General features: G+C 42.3%; 1 protein-coding gene across 1 annotated transcript in view; it reads left to right on the top strand.

The window, feature by feature from the left end:
* The first annotated feature begins 767 nt into the window (after nt 1-767).
* tlcd4a (TLC domain containing 4a) overlaps nt 768-17,463 on the top strand; it is a 34,191-nt gene continuing 17,495 nt past the window's right edge. Inside the window, exons 1-2 of the mRNA XM_060922103.1 lie at nt 768-1,073; nt 16,873-17,033. Coding sequence (XP_060778086.1) covers nt 16,879-17,033 — 155 coding nt within the window. The 5' untranslated portion in view covers nt 768-1,073; nt 16,873-16,878. The remainder of the gene's footprint in view (nt 1,074-16,872; nt 17,034-17,463) is intronic.

Below are 17,463 nucleotides of genomic sequence, written 5' to 3'. Positions count from 1 at the left end.
CAGCTACAGATAATGGATGGATGGATGGAGATCCACTGTGACAACCCCGAACATACAGGAGCAGCTGAAAGAAGAAGACACTGTATTGCACTCTAAATATGTATAAATTATGCAATGACACCTTCCCCTGATATAATTATGAATGCTATGCTCACACATACAATATATTTAACTTGAACAAACAACCAAAAGGAAACCTTCTGGCTTTGAGATCCTATCTCATAAATATGAGCAGGTTTCTTATAATTGTAATAATGAGTTATGAAGTAAGGGCGACACGGTGGTGTAGTGGTTAGCGCTGTCGCCTCACAGCAAGAAGGTCCTGGGTTTGAGCCCCGTGGCCGGCGAGGGCCTTTCTGTGCGGAGTTTGCATGTTCTCCCCGTGTCCGCGTGGGTTTCCTCCGGGTGCTCCGGTTTCCCCCACAGTCCAAAGACATGCAGGTTAGGTTAACTGGTGACTCTAAATTGAGCGTAGGTGTGAATGTGAGTGTGAATGGTTGTCTGTGTCTATGTGTCAGCCCTGTGATGACCTGGCGACTTGTCCAGGGTGTACCCCGCCTTTCGCCCGTAGTCAGCTGGGATAGGCTCCAGCTTGCCTGCGACCCTGTAGAAGGATAAAGCGGCTAGAGATCATGAGATGAGTGTATGTCATACCTTGTGAATGTTTTCTTCAAGAGGAGGAAACAGGCGTCTGTGTCTTTAAGAGAATGAGTGAAACCTGATCTGCCCATGGTAGAGAGACACACACACACACAGAGAGAGAGAGAGCTTTGCCCTGCAGTAACCTCCTCCATTTCTGCGCATGAGAGTTGCAGCATCCTGCTTACAGCAGGTCTGGTTTTTGCTCTGCTCAGATCAGCCGCTGTGCTGAAATGAAGTGGTGGTTGTGTGTGGTGGAGGTGTTGTGGAGGAGCCACAGTGTGCTGAGTGAGCGGAGGCGCCGATAGTGAACTCATCTCCTCTCCCCACACCATGATGATGCGTTCAACCGCCGAGCTCAAGTAGCTGTGCGTTACAGCAACGACGGAAGCAACTACACCAGCTAAGCTAGCATGGTTGCTGTTTGACAAGAAGTAAGTATGGGCGATAAAGCTGAGCGATTCTTGTTTTGGGGAGGTTTCTGGGCATTGCCATGAGATTTGGCCTAAAACATGTGAATACAACAACGACCATGTTTCATGTTTACACGAATCGAGGGGTTTTGCTAGCCTTTTACTTACATACATACATACATACATACATACATATATATATTATCTATCTATCTATCTATCTATCTATCTATCTATCTATCTATCTATCTCTCTCATATATGAGCTGTGTTCACAGTTTATTACATTAGCATAATTTGTCCACATTAGTGTCATATAACTATAACTTCCACACTGAAATGCACCTCAACCAAACAACATACTGCCATTTGTTGATGCTTATTAAACCTCATTATTTGCTATTTTGCTTATCAGGTTTAGCTAGTTTCACTCAGGAACCCGGCAGAAATGGGGTTAATTCTGATCATTTAAACGGGAAATGTCATGAATGATTAATGCAGCGTTCACTAGCGACTGCTGCTGTTGAGTGATTTTAAGTCTCAACAATAAGGTTTTGGGCTCAGCGCCAGTCATTGAACAGTTTCCTGGTGTTTCATGTTTCTGTGCAGTTGATTGTAATAAGTGACCTGTCGTTTATCAATACAGACATGCCCATGGTGGAGAGGACATGTGTGCTGCTGTTGGTCTCAGTTCTTGTCCACACGTTGTCTATCTACACCAGGGGTCACCAAACTTTTTTCTCTGGGGGCCACATTGTCGCTCCTGACTGTGATGGGGGGCCGGGGTCGGGTCAGCTATATAACACAGAATTGTATGACCCAGACAAATATGACCACCAGCAGGCCTCATTGTGTAGTAGAGATTACTAGCCTGGCACAGCCATCCACACTACTACAGTATACCAACACTACTATATCCCCCACTACTATACCCACACTACTACAGTATACCCACACTACTATACCCACACTACTATACCCACACTACTACAGTATACCCACACTACTATACCCACACTACTACAGTATACCCACACTACTACAGTATACCCACACTACTACAGTATACCCACACTACTATATCCCCCACTACTATACCCACACTACTATATCCACACTACTACAGTATATTCACACTACTATAATATATCCACACTACTACAGTATACCCACACTACTACAGTATACCCACACTACTACAGTATACCCACACTACTATAACCCACACTACTATACCCACACTACTACAGTATATCCACACTACTACAGTATACCCACACTACTATATCCCCCACTACTATAATATACCCACACTACTATACCCACACTACTATACCCACACTACTACAGTATACCCACACTACTATACCCACACTACTACAGTATACCCACACTACTATACCCACACTACTACAGTATACCCACACTACTATATCCCCCACTACTATACCCACACTACTATATCCACACTACTACAGTATATTCACACTACTATAATATATCCACACTACTACAGTATACCCACACTACTACAGTATACCCACACTACTACAGTATACCCACACTACTATAACCCACACTACTATACCCACACTACTACAGTATATCCACACTACTACAGTATACCCACACTATAATATATCCACACTACTACAGTATATTCACACTACTATATCCACACTACTACAGTATACCCACACTACTATAATATATCCACACTACTACAGTATACCCACACTACTACAGTATACCCACACTAATATATCCACACTACTACAGTATACCCACACTACTATAATATATCCACACTACTACAGTATATTCACACTACTATAATATATCCACACTACTACAGTATACCCACACTACTATATCCCCCACTACTATAATATACCCACACTACTATACCCACACTACTATATCCACACTACTACAGTATACCCACACTATAATATATCCACACTACTACAGTATATTCACACTACTATATCCACACTACTACAGTATACCCACACTACTATAATATATCCACACTACTACAGTATACCCACACTACAATATATCCACACTACTACAGTATACCCACACTAATATATCCACACTACTACAGTATACCCACACTACTATAATATATCCACACTACTACAGTATATTCACACTACTATAATATATCCACACTACTACAGTATACCCACACTACTATAATATATCCACACTACTACAGTATATTCACACTACTATAATATATCCACACTACTACAGTATACCCCCACTACTATATCCACACTACTACAGTATACCCACACTACTATAATATATCCACACTACTACAGTATACCCACACTACTATATCCACACTACTACAGTATACCCACACTACTATATCCACACTACTACAGTATACCCACACTACTATATCCACACTACTACAGTATACCCACACTACTATAATATATCCACACTACTACAGTATACCCACACTACTATAATATATCCACACTACTACAGTATATTCACACTACTATAATATATCCACACTACTACAGTATACCCACACTACTATAATATATCCACACTACTACAGTATACCCACACTACTATAATATATCCACACTACTACAGTATATTCACACTACTATAATATATCCACACTACTAGAGCCACACTTGATTCCTGGCACATATTTGTTTATCTTTACTAGTGGTTTGTAAAAGTAGTAATCGAGTCTTCATACTTTGTTTTAATTTGAAATACCACAGATATTCCATTTATTTATTTTCTAATAAAAATAACATCAAAGCTGTCAAGGTAAGAAACATCTGCCTAGTTGAGGTGATTGACACTGGCAAAGGTGAGTGGAAAATTATAAATTGTAGGTAGGCCTGTTGATTATTATTATTATTAATAAGTGTGCAGCACTTAATAAAGGTCAAATAAATAGGCCTATAAAATAAATACATTTAAAAAAAACAGTGAAATTATAATAATATGAGCAATAGCTCAATAGATCACAGCAGTTGTGCTGTGTCCTGCACATCATTGCTCTCATCCATGGCCAAAGCAAAAAAACTTGAATTCTGATGCTTTCTCATTAAGCTGGTCATACACGGTGTCCCCCAAATCTTCAGTTCGCCTGGTCATAGTAGGTGCGGAGAGACTCACCGCGTTAAGCGCATCCTTCTTGTCGGGACACACCTCCTCGGCCACAGCAAGCATGCATACTTTAACAGAGTCCCCACCAGTAAACGGCTTTCCATGGGTAGCTAGTTGGTGAGCTACCTTATAGCTAGCTCAGACAGCAGCCTGGTTGATCTGGGTTTGGCGAAGGAATACATTCTGTTGTGCAGCCAGTCCGCATTTCATCCTCCGAATCCTGTCTTCTCTTGTTTGCCCTCGCAAACTAGCATACTCTTTGTGGCGGGTTTCGTAGTGACGACGCAGATTATATTCTTTGAAAACCGATACACTTTCTTTACATACAAGACAAACTGCATGGTCCTTACACTGAACGAAAAAATAATCGGTGGTCCACTGTTGTTTAAAAACTCTGCACTCTCTGTCAGCTTTTCGCTTATCGCTAGCCATTTTGCTGTCCTGAACACTGACAGTTCTCTGCGCGTGCGCTGCCTGTCACTGCTTGATCGCGAGCATATGACGAAAATTCGGAAAATATGAATAGTTCATTTTATAACTAAATATCAATTTTAATTGATAAAATCAACAAAATACAAGATGCAGACATGTTATTATTTGCCAAAAAGCAATTTAAAAAAATAGGCCATGACCACTTTTGGGGATTGCCTCATAGGGCCGGTTCAAGTGGTGGGGGGCAGAGGGGCTGGGGGCCCGGTCAAAGGGGGGTGGCAGGCCGGAGTCGGCCCGCGGGCCGTAGTTTGATGACCCCTGATCTACACCATCCACATTTACCTCATCTCATATCCTGTTCTACAGGGTCGCGGGCAAGCTGGAGCCTGTTCCAGCTGACTATGGGCGAAAGGCGGGGTACACCCTGGACAAGTCGCCAGGTCATCACAGGGCTGACACATAGACACAGACAACCATTCACACTCACATTCACACCTACGGTCAATTTAGAGTCACCAGTTAACCTAACCTGCATGTCTTTGGACTGTGGGGGAAACCGGAGCACCCGGAGGAAACCCACGGGGAGAACATGCAAACTCCGCACAGAAAGGCCCTCGCCGGCCACTGGGCTCGAACCCGGACCTTCTTGCTGTGAGGCGACAGCGCTAACCACTACACCACCGTGCCGCCTCCACATTTACCTTTTGATTTTAATAACATGATCACACACCTGGGCGGCACGGTGGGGTAGTGGTTAGCATTGTCGTCTCACAGTGTCCTGGGTTCGAGCCCAGTGGCTGGTGAGGGCCTTTCTGTGTAGAGTTTGTATGTTCTCGCCATGCCCACGTGGGTTTCCTCCACAGTCCAAAGACATGCAGTTTAGGATAATCGGTGGCTCTAAATTGATCGTAGGTGTGCATGGTTGTTTGTCTCTGTGTGATGACCTGGCAACTTGTCCAGGGTGTATCTCGCCTCTCGCCCATAGTCAGCTGGGATAGGCTCCAGCTTGCCTGTGACCCTGTAGGACAGGATAAGCGGCTACAGATAATGGATGGATAGATGGCTCACGCACCTGGGCGGCACGGTGGTGTAGTGGTTAGCGCTGTCGCCTCACAGCAAGAAGGTCCTGGGTTCGAGCCCAGCGGCCGGTGTGGGCCTTTCTGTGTGGAGTTTGCATGTTCTCCCCATGTCTGTGTGGGTTTCCTCCGGGTGCTCTGGTTTCCTCCACAGTCCAAAGACATGCAGGTTAGGCTAACTGGTGACTCTAAATTGACGTGAATGTGTGAGTGTTTGTCTCTGTGTCAGCCCTGTGATGACCTCACGACTTGTCCAGGGTGTACCCCGCCTTTCGCCCGTAGTCAGCTGGGATAGGCTCCAGCTTGCCTGCGACCCTGTACAGGATAAGCAGCTACAGATGATGGATGGATCACACACCTTTCTTATCTCGATTATTTCATGTTTTTGACATTAAAACACATTCCAGCATAGCTTTCTGTGGGCTGGATCTGAGAATGGTAATCCATTAACTGCTTCAAGACCTTGAAGAATTGCAGGCATGGTAGCAGTGATGTCTAAAACAAACAGATGAGTCTGGCTTTGCTTGGTCCCTTAAAGTGTACCTGTAGTGAATTTTAATTACTAGCTGTTTCAAAAGGTCATGTATGATACCAGTGGTTCCGTCATACAACGTTTGTCATAAGCTCTTGTCAAGTACGTGTGAGTTTTAAGTCACTGCTCCGTCAGTCAGGCATGGTCAGTGACATGTTGCCTCCTTCACAGGCTGTTCCAACACCAGTAGTGACGCACAGTCGTTGTTTTGTCCGATTGCAAATCTACTTGCACATAATGCCATGAAATAATAGATGTGTGCCATAAAATAAATATCTATTACAAGTATTAGATCTATATTTATTCAGCGTGTTCTGAAGTTACTTGAGTGGGAACTTGCCTGTTCATCAGCTCCCCTTCAGGTGCTGGTCCCCGGAGGTACCTGCGGATCATGCAGTCAATGAAGGCCGTTTCCAGGGACGGTTTGTGAAGGACATACTCGTGCAGATTCGGGGTGGATGTAATGCAGCCGTCAAAGCAGTCTGCAGTGAGTTCATGTGCTTGACAACAGTAGGACTCCATGTCAGTTCTCATGACAGAGCACTGCCCGCATTGACACCATGGAGTGGTAGCCATTTTGGATCTACCGTCACGCACATCTCTTGCAGCAGTTTCCTCCTCCGAATCACTAGAATGTGATGACTCGCTGTTAGGGTGCATCAGTTGCCCCCTAAAAATGAAAAGTTCCTTCGATCATGGTGCATTTTTGTTTTTATGTTCTTTTTGGTAAGAAAACACACTGGGTGAAATATTTTGACAAAATTCAAAAGTTTAATGGTGGCACCAGGAGCTCAAAGTTATGGAAAAAGCTGCTGTTTTATGACAAAATTTCGATCACTTTTCATGAAACATTATGGCACCTTATAGAGTATACCAAATATCTTAGCTACACATTTTTAGTACATATTCTAAATATATTATCAACACAGTTTGAGTTTTAGCTGTTCATTGAATCATTGTTCAACTACTTTTAAACAATACAAATGTATTATGAATCACATTAATGCTTCTCAATCCCTTGCAAAGGTTCTTAACATGATCTCTGGGTCACAAGAAATCAATAAATGGAGTCCAACATTGTGATTCAAACCTTATGCGAAAACATAAAATAAGCGTTTTTTGGCAAAAAATGAACCTCATGGTGCCACCATTAGACTTTTGAATATGGTCAAAAAATTTTACAGGATGTCTTTATTGGTGAAAAGGAACACCCAAACAAAAATGCATCAGATTTTATGAAAGTGACGGCAACTGATGCACCCTACTTGCTATCCTTACAAGCCTCCTCCCTCTCTGGCTTGAATAGATAACCATTAACACCCATTTCATCAAAGTTGCTAGCCATATTTTGCTTCTTTAACACCTCCTTTCACCTCGACCCACAGAACACTGCTTGTTTACTCACACCCGATAACCTGGAATCATTGACCATACGTCACTTCTGGCCGGTACTGGCTGTTCCCCATTGGTTCTGCCCCCGCGGGTAATTCGTGGAATAAAATTATCCACAAAAGTGCTTTTATGGTGGTTTTTTTTGACTGAATGTGTGCATCTTTTGTCTATAAGTAATACATAAAGCACGATTAATGTTGTAAGCATGACCAGTACCGGTACACTTTAATAAGGAAACACAATGCTCTGGAATTCAATCTACACACATTCTGTACAATGAATGAGACAGTATTGAATGATCGGTTTTAAGTAACATTTGCTCCCTGTCAGGATTGTTGTGCTTTGCATGGGCCTATGTTGCTTTGTGACCTATATCCTTGACTTAAAACCACGTGATCAAAATCTGCTACGTCATGAGCGTCTGGCATGTTGGTGGATATACAAAGCAACTCGGATGGCGGCTGCTGAAAGCGTGTCTGTAAACAGTACTGAATTTTCTCAGTATTACCACGATTTGAACAGTCCAGTGAAGATTCGATACAAAGAGAAGATAGATATGTGTGGTTTTGACCCATATGATTTTAAAAAGTCAGATTTGTCTGAAGATAAGACGCTTCTACTGACCGTTGAGTACCCAGATATCGCGTTCTATCTGGTTTGGCTGACTTCGTGGGCCAACAAATTTCAAATGAAGGCTTATTAGTCCATGGAAGCTGATAACTTCTTTGTCTCTGGGTGGGTAAATATCTTATTAAACCAGTCAATGATGATAAAGCAGTTGTACTTGCAAGGGTAAGTTGGGGCTTCTTTTGCATTTTAGTTTACTTCTATGTGTAAACAACAGACGAAGTGTGAAATTGACAAGTCTCTAGCTTTATGGCTCACAAATCACATTTCAGTTTATTTATTGCGCCCAGTCTGGATTGTTTCTATTGTATAATTTTGCTGGCGCTCCTAGAAGCGAAATGGTAATACACGTGTTAAAATTATAACTATGACTGAGTGAACTGGGGGCGGCACGGTGGTGTAGTGGTTAGCGCTGTCGCCTCACAGCAAGAAGGTCCGGGTTCGAGCCCCGTGGCCGGCGAGGGCCTTTCTGTGCAGAGTTTGCATGTTCTCCCCGTGTCCGCGTGGGTTTCCTCCGGGCGCTCCGGTTTCCCCCACAGTCCAAAGACATGCAGGTTAGGTTAACTGGTGACTCTAAATTGAGCGTAGGTGTGAATGTGAGTGTGAATGGTTGTCTGTGTCTATGTGTCAGCCCTGTGATGACCTGGCGACTTGTCCAGGGTGTACCCCGCCTTTCGCCCGTAGTCAGCTGGGATAGGCTCCAGCTTGCCTGCGACCCTGTAGAACAGGATAAAGCAGCTAGAGATAACGAGATGAGATGAGACTGAGTGAACCACGACAAGAGAATGCACATGAAATAAAATTCTTCCATGATATTATTTAGAAAGCTTTCAAATCTCACATGAGATAAAATGATTACTACAAACACGAGCTGTTTTGGTTTTAGCCTCGGTTAGATCATTGTCAGCCCTGCTGATGTTGTTCAGCCGTGCTCGTCTCCTCTCCGTACTAAGCCTCAGAGTTTCCTCACCCTCTTTCTGAATCATGGATAGAATTCTAAAATAATCTGAATTTACCACGGTCAGGAGTACTGTTGTGACCACAGCCATACACAGCACAAAGATATGGCATAGCTAAAAGAACACTTAAAGCAGTGAAAACAAAGCGAGTTGTGTATGTGTGGCTATAGACCCCTTTCACCCGTGAACGTTTTTATTCATGTAAACTGGTCACTACAGAGATGGGCATTGGTGGTGATCCTCAGCTCTTCAGAAAGTCAGTGTGTCTCCTCTTAATCTCCTCATTAAGAGGAAATTTAAACAAGGTGACCGAGCTGTTCTGCAAATTGGGGCATCCAGGGAAGATGCATTTATGGGATGAAGGCACAGCGAGCTAGCAAACTGTTGGCTGTAGTATGAGTATATATAATGACTCATACTCGAGCAGGAGTATTGATGCTTAGGCAGCTCTAATTTTTATAATGTTAGGGAAGTGGTTACACTAAGTGTGGTTCGTGTGTCATTGAGCCATGATTTCTGACCCACCTAAAAAAAAATCCTGAACACAAAAATGATGAAAAGCTAATGGTCCAACTCCATAATAAAGTACTACATGAACTCCAGAGTACCACAGTAACTCCACACTAAAGTACTACATAGTTAAGTCTTTTCACATGTATAATGCGTTTGGAAACAAATTTCTGAATTTGCTTTACACAGACTTTAATGTTTGGAATGAGAGAAACTGAGTTTTCCAAACGCTGACATGATTTTATTGTTAATAAAGAGAAACAGCTCAGCAAATCTTTTTAAGCTGAATAAAAGAAAAAAGTAAACTCAATACATAGATCAAACAAACTGTGTTTTAATGAGCAGTGGACATCAACGTGAATATTTTTAAAATTCAGCATAACTCCAGTATATTGTATTGTTAAGCAACTCCAGACTTATTAGCAATCTTCAAGAGAATGGGGGAAATTACTTTCAGTCACTGCTTTATCCTGTACAGTTTCTTGGTTTTCTGGGACGATGGGACAAAAGTCCATTTCTGGGCACCGCACACACCTCGGAGCAATTTACTGAAGCCAGTTCACCTACAGGCATGCTTCTGGAGGAAACTAACATGGGTACTGAATTGTCTAATTGGACAATTTAAATGCCAGAATCATGTCTACAGGGCTTTTTGCATGACAAGCAGTGATCCCATTGTTCTTTGCGTCTACTGGCTGTAAGGCTGACACTCTTAACATAGCTTTTCATACAGCTGCTTTTCATACAACTCATGTGCATCTCTTCTATGGTAGCCACAGTGACCACTGCAAGAAGCAGAGATAGCACTTGGCTACTGTAGTTTGCTCCGTTATTATAAACCCACAGGATACGTATTAAACGAGTGTTGCCAGGCAAAACAAATCTCACCTGGTAGCACTTATGATTGAAGGAAGATATCATGAAAAAAATAGGTACCCTATGGGTACATGTGGCTACTGCTTATAAACAAAACTGTTTTCTGATACCATGTCCATACAGTAAATGTAGTGCTTATATACTTTGAGGCAGTAGCCACAAAAATGAAGCATAATCCAAAAATTAAAAAAACAATTTAAAAATCACAGAAGTAAAGTATACCAAGTGTCTGTAGTTTATATTATTCTACTCTTACCTCCTTACAGTTTTCGAAACTGAAACCTCCGAACTGAGGCTGATATACACACGCTGTCGCCATGACCGAAACACTTATTTCCTGGAAATGGCCCAGCGCTAGAGCTCAGTGGAATGCACTTTCCCTATGTAATAAGCATAAACATGTCTGAAAGCGATTTCTTTAGTCTAGTCCATTTATTTCGAATGGTGAACCGAATTGTACACACTCACTGGCCATTTTAATCGGAACGTGTATTGCGTATGCGCAGTGCGGGATCGTTACACTTACATTTTTACAGCACGATGACAGAGTGGAATAGCGCCTGTATATGAGGCAGTAGCCACAACAAAAACGATATTGACCTTTTTGGTGACCTTGAACGGATGACCCTCAAAATGTTGGCGGTTCTATTTGAGACCAATGCCCATCTATCCTGAAAGTTTCATGAAGGTTGGTCCAGCCGTTTTCCCGTAATTATCGTTTACAAAAAAAACCAAAGAATCCCGACCGAAAATGATACCTCACCCCCTGGTGGACTCCGTCCTGGGCGAGGTAACAATATGCATACCCTCAACCCTGCAGAGTTAACTAGATACCACACATCATTCACAGCTTTGATTGTGGGTATGCATGTAAACTGACCATGAGAACATTCACATGGGAACTGTTATATCCTTGATAATGACTTAACTATTTATTCATTCACCTTCAGTAAGTGCTTTATCCTGGTCAGGCTCCCGGTGGATCCAGGGCCTATACAGTGTCTTGCAAAAGTATTCATCCCCCTTAGTGTTTTGTCTTGTTTTGTCGCATTACAAGCTGGAATTAAAATGGATTTTTGGGCGGTTAACACCATTTGATTTACCCAACATGCCTACAACTTTTAAAGGTGAAAATTGTTGTTTTATTGTGATACAAAAAATAAGGTGAAAGAAAAAACAGAAATCTGGAGTGTGTAGAAAAAAGATCAATACTTTGCAGAGCCACCTTTGCTGCAATTACAGCTGCAAGTCTCTTGGGGTATGTCTCTATTAGTTTAGCACATCTAGCAAATGGAATTTTTGCCCATTCCTCAAGGCAAAACTGCTCCAACTCCTTCAAGTTAGATGGGTTGCGTTGGTGTACAGCAATCTTCAAGTTATGCCACAGGTTCTCAATTGGATTGAGGTCTGGGCTTTGACTACGTCATTCCAAGACATTTAAATGTTTCCCTTTAAACCACTCCAGTGTAGCTTTAGCAGTATGTTTAGGGTCATTGTCCTGCTGGACCATGAACCTTCATCCCAGTCTCAAACCTCTGGCTGACTCAAACAGGTTTTCTTCCAGAATTGCCCTGTATTTAGTGCCATCCATCTTTCCTTCAGTCCTGACCAGCTTTCCTGTCCCTGCAGATGAAAAATATCCCCACAGCATGCTGCTGCCACCACCATGCTTCACTGTAGGGATGGTGTTCTCAGGGTGTTGGATTTGCACCACACATGGCATTTCCCATGATGGCCAAAAAGATCAATTTTTGTCTCATTAGACCAGAGAATCTCCTTCCATGTGTTTGGGGAGTCTGCCACATGCAGTTGGACAAACTCCAAACGTGTTTTCTTAAGCAGTGACTTTTTTTCAGGCCACTCTTCCATAAAGCCTGGCTCTGTGGAGTGTACAGCTTAAAGCGGTCCTATGGACAGATACTCCCATCTCTGCTGTGGATCTTTGCAGCTCCCTCAGCATTATCTTTGGTGTCTTTGTTGCATCTCTGATTAATGCCTTCCTTGCCCAGTCTGTGAGTTTTGGTGGGCAGCCTTCTCTTGTCAGGTTTGTAGTGGTGCCATATTCTTTCCATTTTGCTATAATGGATTTAATGGTGCTCTCTGGGATATTCAAAGTTTGGGATATTTTTTTATAACCTGACCCTGATCTATACGTCTTCACAACTTTTGCCGCTTTTCCACTACAAACGCGGCTGAGTCGGGCTGAGCCGTGCCGTGCTGAGTCGGGCTGAGCGGGGCTGTTGGGGTTGCATTTCGACTACAACCGCGCTGAACTGTGCTGGCTGGAAGTGGGTGGACACATTGGGTGGAGTTAGCGAAAGTGGGTGGACGTCAGGTGATGTCGTTAAGCAGCGCAAACAGTGACATCAGTGAGCTTTTAAGCGGTAGTCTCACGACCCGGATAGTAAACAATAAACATGGAGGACATGGAGTCGTTAGTATTGCTGGTCTTGGTGCTGTGGCTTGTTGTCACCGACAACGCGGACAGATACTGGCAAGAGCGTATAGATGAGGCGAGGCGCATAAGGCTTCAGAAATTCTCGTAATTCGTAATTATTCTCCTTCCGGGTTTGCGGTGTTTACAGATCCGAGTGCGCTCGCGGGGCGTGTGTGGGCATGTGAGGACACTCCTCCTCACCAATCAGTGCACAGGGGAGTGTCTGCTCACGCCCCCAGCCTCACTCGGCACGGCTTGGCTCGCTTCAGCCCCACTCCAAAACGGTGCGAGTTTTAGGGGCTAAGCAGGGCTGAAACGAGCTGAGTCGTGCTGGTTTTTGGTAGTCGAAACGCGAGCCGTGTCGGGCTGAAGTGAGCTGAAAAAGGGTAGTGGAAAAGGGCCATAAGTCTCTGACCTGTCTGGAGTGCTCCTTGGTTTTCATGTTGATTGCTGAGTAGTGTTGCAGAGTCAGGGTCCTTCCAGAAGAGGGTGATTTTTATAAAGACATCATGTGACATTTTGATTGCACACAAGTGGATCTTAATCAACTAATTATGTGACTTATGAAGTGAATTGGTTGGACCAGCTCTTATTTAGGGGTTTCATATGAAAGGGGGTGAATACCTATGCACACTCCAGATTTCTGTTTTTTCATCTTAATTATTGTTTGTGTCACAATAAAACAACGTGCACCTTTAAAGTGGTAGGCATGTTGTGTAAATCAAATGGTGCTAACCCTCCAAAAATCCATTTTAATTCCAGCTTGTAATGCAACAAAACAAGACAAACACCAAGGGGGATGAATACTTTTGCAAGGCACTGTATATGATAGTTAAACTACCATTAACACTCATTTTCTGATTCTGTACGAATTTATTTTGATTATATTGGCAGGATAGCGAGTAAGCAGGAAATTTTGATTGATGCATTTCTTGTATTGTGGTCTCTAAAGTTAAGAGCTTTTTAACTCTGAGGCAGGAACTGCAGGCTTATAGTAATTTCTTGGAGTTGAGCACGTTTACTGCTCTGCCTGTGTAAGTTTGCTGCCCACAGAATTGGTTTAAACATTGCGTTTTTGACAGTGTTGAACAACAAACCTGAGCTGTCTTCCTTGAATTTTATATCTTTACCCACTGCTGCAAATATAATTATCACTGATTACTAGAGGATGAGATTGGACAAAACTTTTTCACAAAATATGCCCCCTGCTGCCTTGCACAAAAATGACTGACTGTGTACAGAGTAAATAGCACATGTAATAAGTAATGTTTGCATATCATAACAAATTGAAACACTACATCGATTTATTTTAACAGCAACAACAAAAAAAGTATTTAAGTGGTGTCAAAATTATTGGCATCAGTTAAACTTTACTAAAGCTCTATAGAGAATAACATCACTGCATTTCTTCCTGTAATGTCCTAATAAGGTTGGAGACACTTATAGAAGGATCTTGGTCCATTCCTCCATGCAGAACATTCCAAGCCATTATGATGTCGTAGTGATGTTTGTCCATCTGCCTGTCCGTCCCGGGAAGGGTGCTCACCTTCTGAAATCAACTCCTCGCGTAATTTTTGGAGGAATTTCACGAAACGTGGCAGGATTCTTTGTTATATGTCGGTAATACACATATTCTAATTTCGTTAAATTGGGTCACATTTTGCCAGAGTTACAGCCCTTGATTAACAACCTTGTACTTTCACAATTTAATGAAGGTGTGCTTGCATTCTGACATCAACTCCTCTCGCAATTTTTGGACGAATTTCTCGAAGCTTAGCAAAAGGCCTTGTTATATGATGGTAATACTCATTGTGATTTAATTTCATTTGTGAAAATTTTACCAGAGTTTTGACCCTTGATTAAATAACTTGTACTTTGACAATTTCATGAGGGTATACGTTCTTCTGAAATCAGCTCCTCTCACAATTTGTGGAGGAATTTCACCAAACTTGGCAAAAGGCTTTGTTATATGACAGTTATACGCAAATTGAAATTTTGTTTAACTTGGGCATGTTTTACCAGAGTTATGCCCTTGATTTATTAACAAACTTGTTCTTTGGCAATTTCATCAAGATGTGCTTGCTTTCTGAAATCAACTTCACTCACAATTTTTATCCCCCGCTGGCCGAAAGGCCCAAAGGGGGATTATGCCATGGTGATATCCGTCTGTCCGTCCCAGGAAGGGTATTCGCCTTCTGAAATCAAATCCTCTCACAATTTTTGGACGAATTTCACAAAACTTGACAGGATTCTTTGTTATACGTCGGTAATGCGCATATTGGAATTTCATTGAATTCAGTCGCATTTTACCAGAGTTATGGCATAGTTGCCAGCGAGGGATATTGTGCTCTCGGCGCACTCTTGTTTTATAATTTTTGGTTTGTGCATGTGGACTTCACCACACAGCAAAATCCCCAGTGTTGAATTAACACCCAGAGTGTTGATTTAACACCCTACTGTGTTTTTAGATATATGTCCAATTGGACACAAATTAACTCTGAAAGTGTTAATTCAACACTGGGGAATTTGCTATGCATCAACTCAGACTACATGTTTTCAAGAGAGTTCAGATCCAGAGGCTGAGACCACTGCAAAACATCGAGTGTCATGCAGCTATTATTTGTTGAATTGGATGCATTCTTGAGGTCATTATGATATTGAAACAACAACAAGCTCTGCCACATATAGCATAAAATTTATAGTCTAATTTTGATAGCTATGGGTATACAGGAGTACAGTCTTGAGCTTAGATAAACAGAGCGCAGTTTGAAAATGGGTGCTTTTCAATTTAGGCTTAATCTGAAATTCAGAAGAGTTATTCTACATCTCAGGAAAATAATGTTAGGTTGATGAGTATTGTTCATATGTATTTCTTGGACTTTTGTTACTTTTAGACCATCGGGTATTTACTAGCACGTGAAATGATTTTCCGATAGAAATTATAAAACACTTCTGTAAATGGCTCTGGATTTCTGCTGAATGTTGAAAATGTAAACTTGAATAAGAAGTTGACTTTCAGTAGCCTGTAAGACATAAAATAATTATGTTGCATATGCATTTTCAGTCAACTGAATGTGTGTATGTCAATAAAATATGGTTTCAGAACCATCTAGTCATTAGTATCTGTCTGTATTTTTCAAAATATCACCATCACTAGTTGCTACAGTGAACTGCTTCTGGGACGTCTGAACAGAAGCCTGCAGTCCAGCTTGCCATGTTTTTTCAGTTGTTTTATTTTTGGGTGGTTTTTGTGAGGATCACGTCGCTCTGCCTCAGTGTACATAAACTAATTGACAGCTTGATGCCCCTCAGTGTAGGGCACGATAAAGTAGTTTATGTCTGCAAAATCCTTCATTCACTGACATAGCCACCTTGTGTTTCTATGTCCGATTAAATAGAGAACTTGTTTTGCTATGCTCCTGCACTACTTATAGATCCCAGGCTCGACTTGTTAGAGCTGTCTCAGGCCTCCACAGTATATCCTATGACATGCTTGACGTTAATCTATGGCAGGCATCTGGATGGCGCTTTAAATAAAGTAAAGCACTACAGTTTGTCAGAGTGTTTGTAGCCTACAGTACACTGAACTCCCCTGGTGCCCATGAGTACTGAATATGCACAAGTCTCTTTGCTTTGAAACCTTAGTCTCAACAGCACGAAGGTTTACAATCCAAAGGTTGTTTACTTTCTTGTTCTTCTTCACCAGGTATGTATACAAAGGGTCATCAGTGTGGGCAGAACCATGGCACAAGTGCTATTGCTCATTGATTTTTTTTGTTTTTTTTTCTCCCCCCAACACTCTGTCTCTGTGCTTCTCCATTTCGTAGGTGGCCATGGACGCCTTCAGCCAGCTGATCTTGCTCATCGCCACACTCAGTTTTTGCACCTTCCAGTGGCTCTTCCACAGCTTGAGTCCCTGGCTGTCATGCAGGATCAGCCCAGGCTTTCTAAAACTCAGCCACAAGCAGCAAATTGAGTGGAACTCAAGGTAATGCACATACCACACACCTTCTGGTGTGTCCAGCATGCAGACATGCTCATGGCTTGCTGTAGTTTAACTATTTTTTCCTTCTAATGGCTACCCAGGGTAGGATGACAACTGGAATTACTGGGGGAAAAACAAAACAAAACACATGACAAGATAAATCTGAAAGAGTAGCTGGCAAAGCCGTAGCCAGGATTTTTCAAACCCCGCCCCCAACACACACACCTCCAGTTCACTCCGTAATTTCTACAAATTTCTCAATCTTTGTTTGAACTATTTCGGTGAGGAAAATGTCATCATCCACCCACAGAAAGTACGTACTTAGTGGTGACCTGTGAGACAGCAAACCAACCCCACAAGTTAAAACAAAAACAATTGCGTCATTGAATTCTCAGTACTGAACACAGCATGCACCATTAAGAGAATCACTTGA

Source organism: Neoarius graeffei, chromosome 5 (genome assembly GCF_027579695.1).
Source record: "Neoarius graeffei isolate fNeoGra1 chromosome 5, fNeoGra1.pri, whole genome shotgun sequence".
Classification (NCBI taxonomy): Eukaryota; Metazoa; Chordata; class Actinopteri; order Siluriformes; family Ariidae; genus Neoarius; species Neoarius graeffei.
Note: the sequence above shows the minus strand (reverse complement) of the source record. Positions and strands in the feature narration are given on the sequence as shown.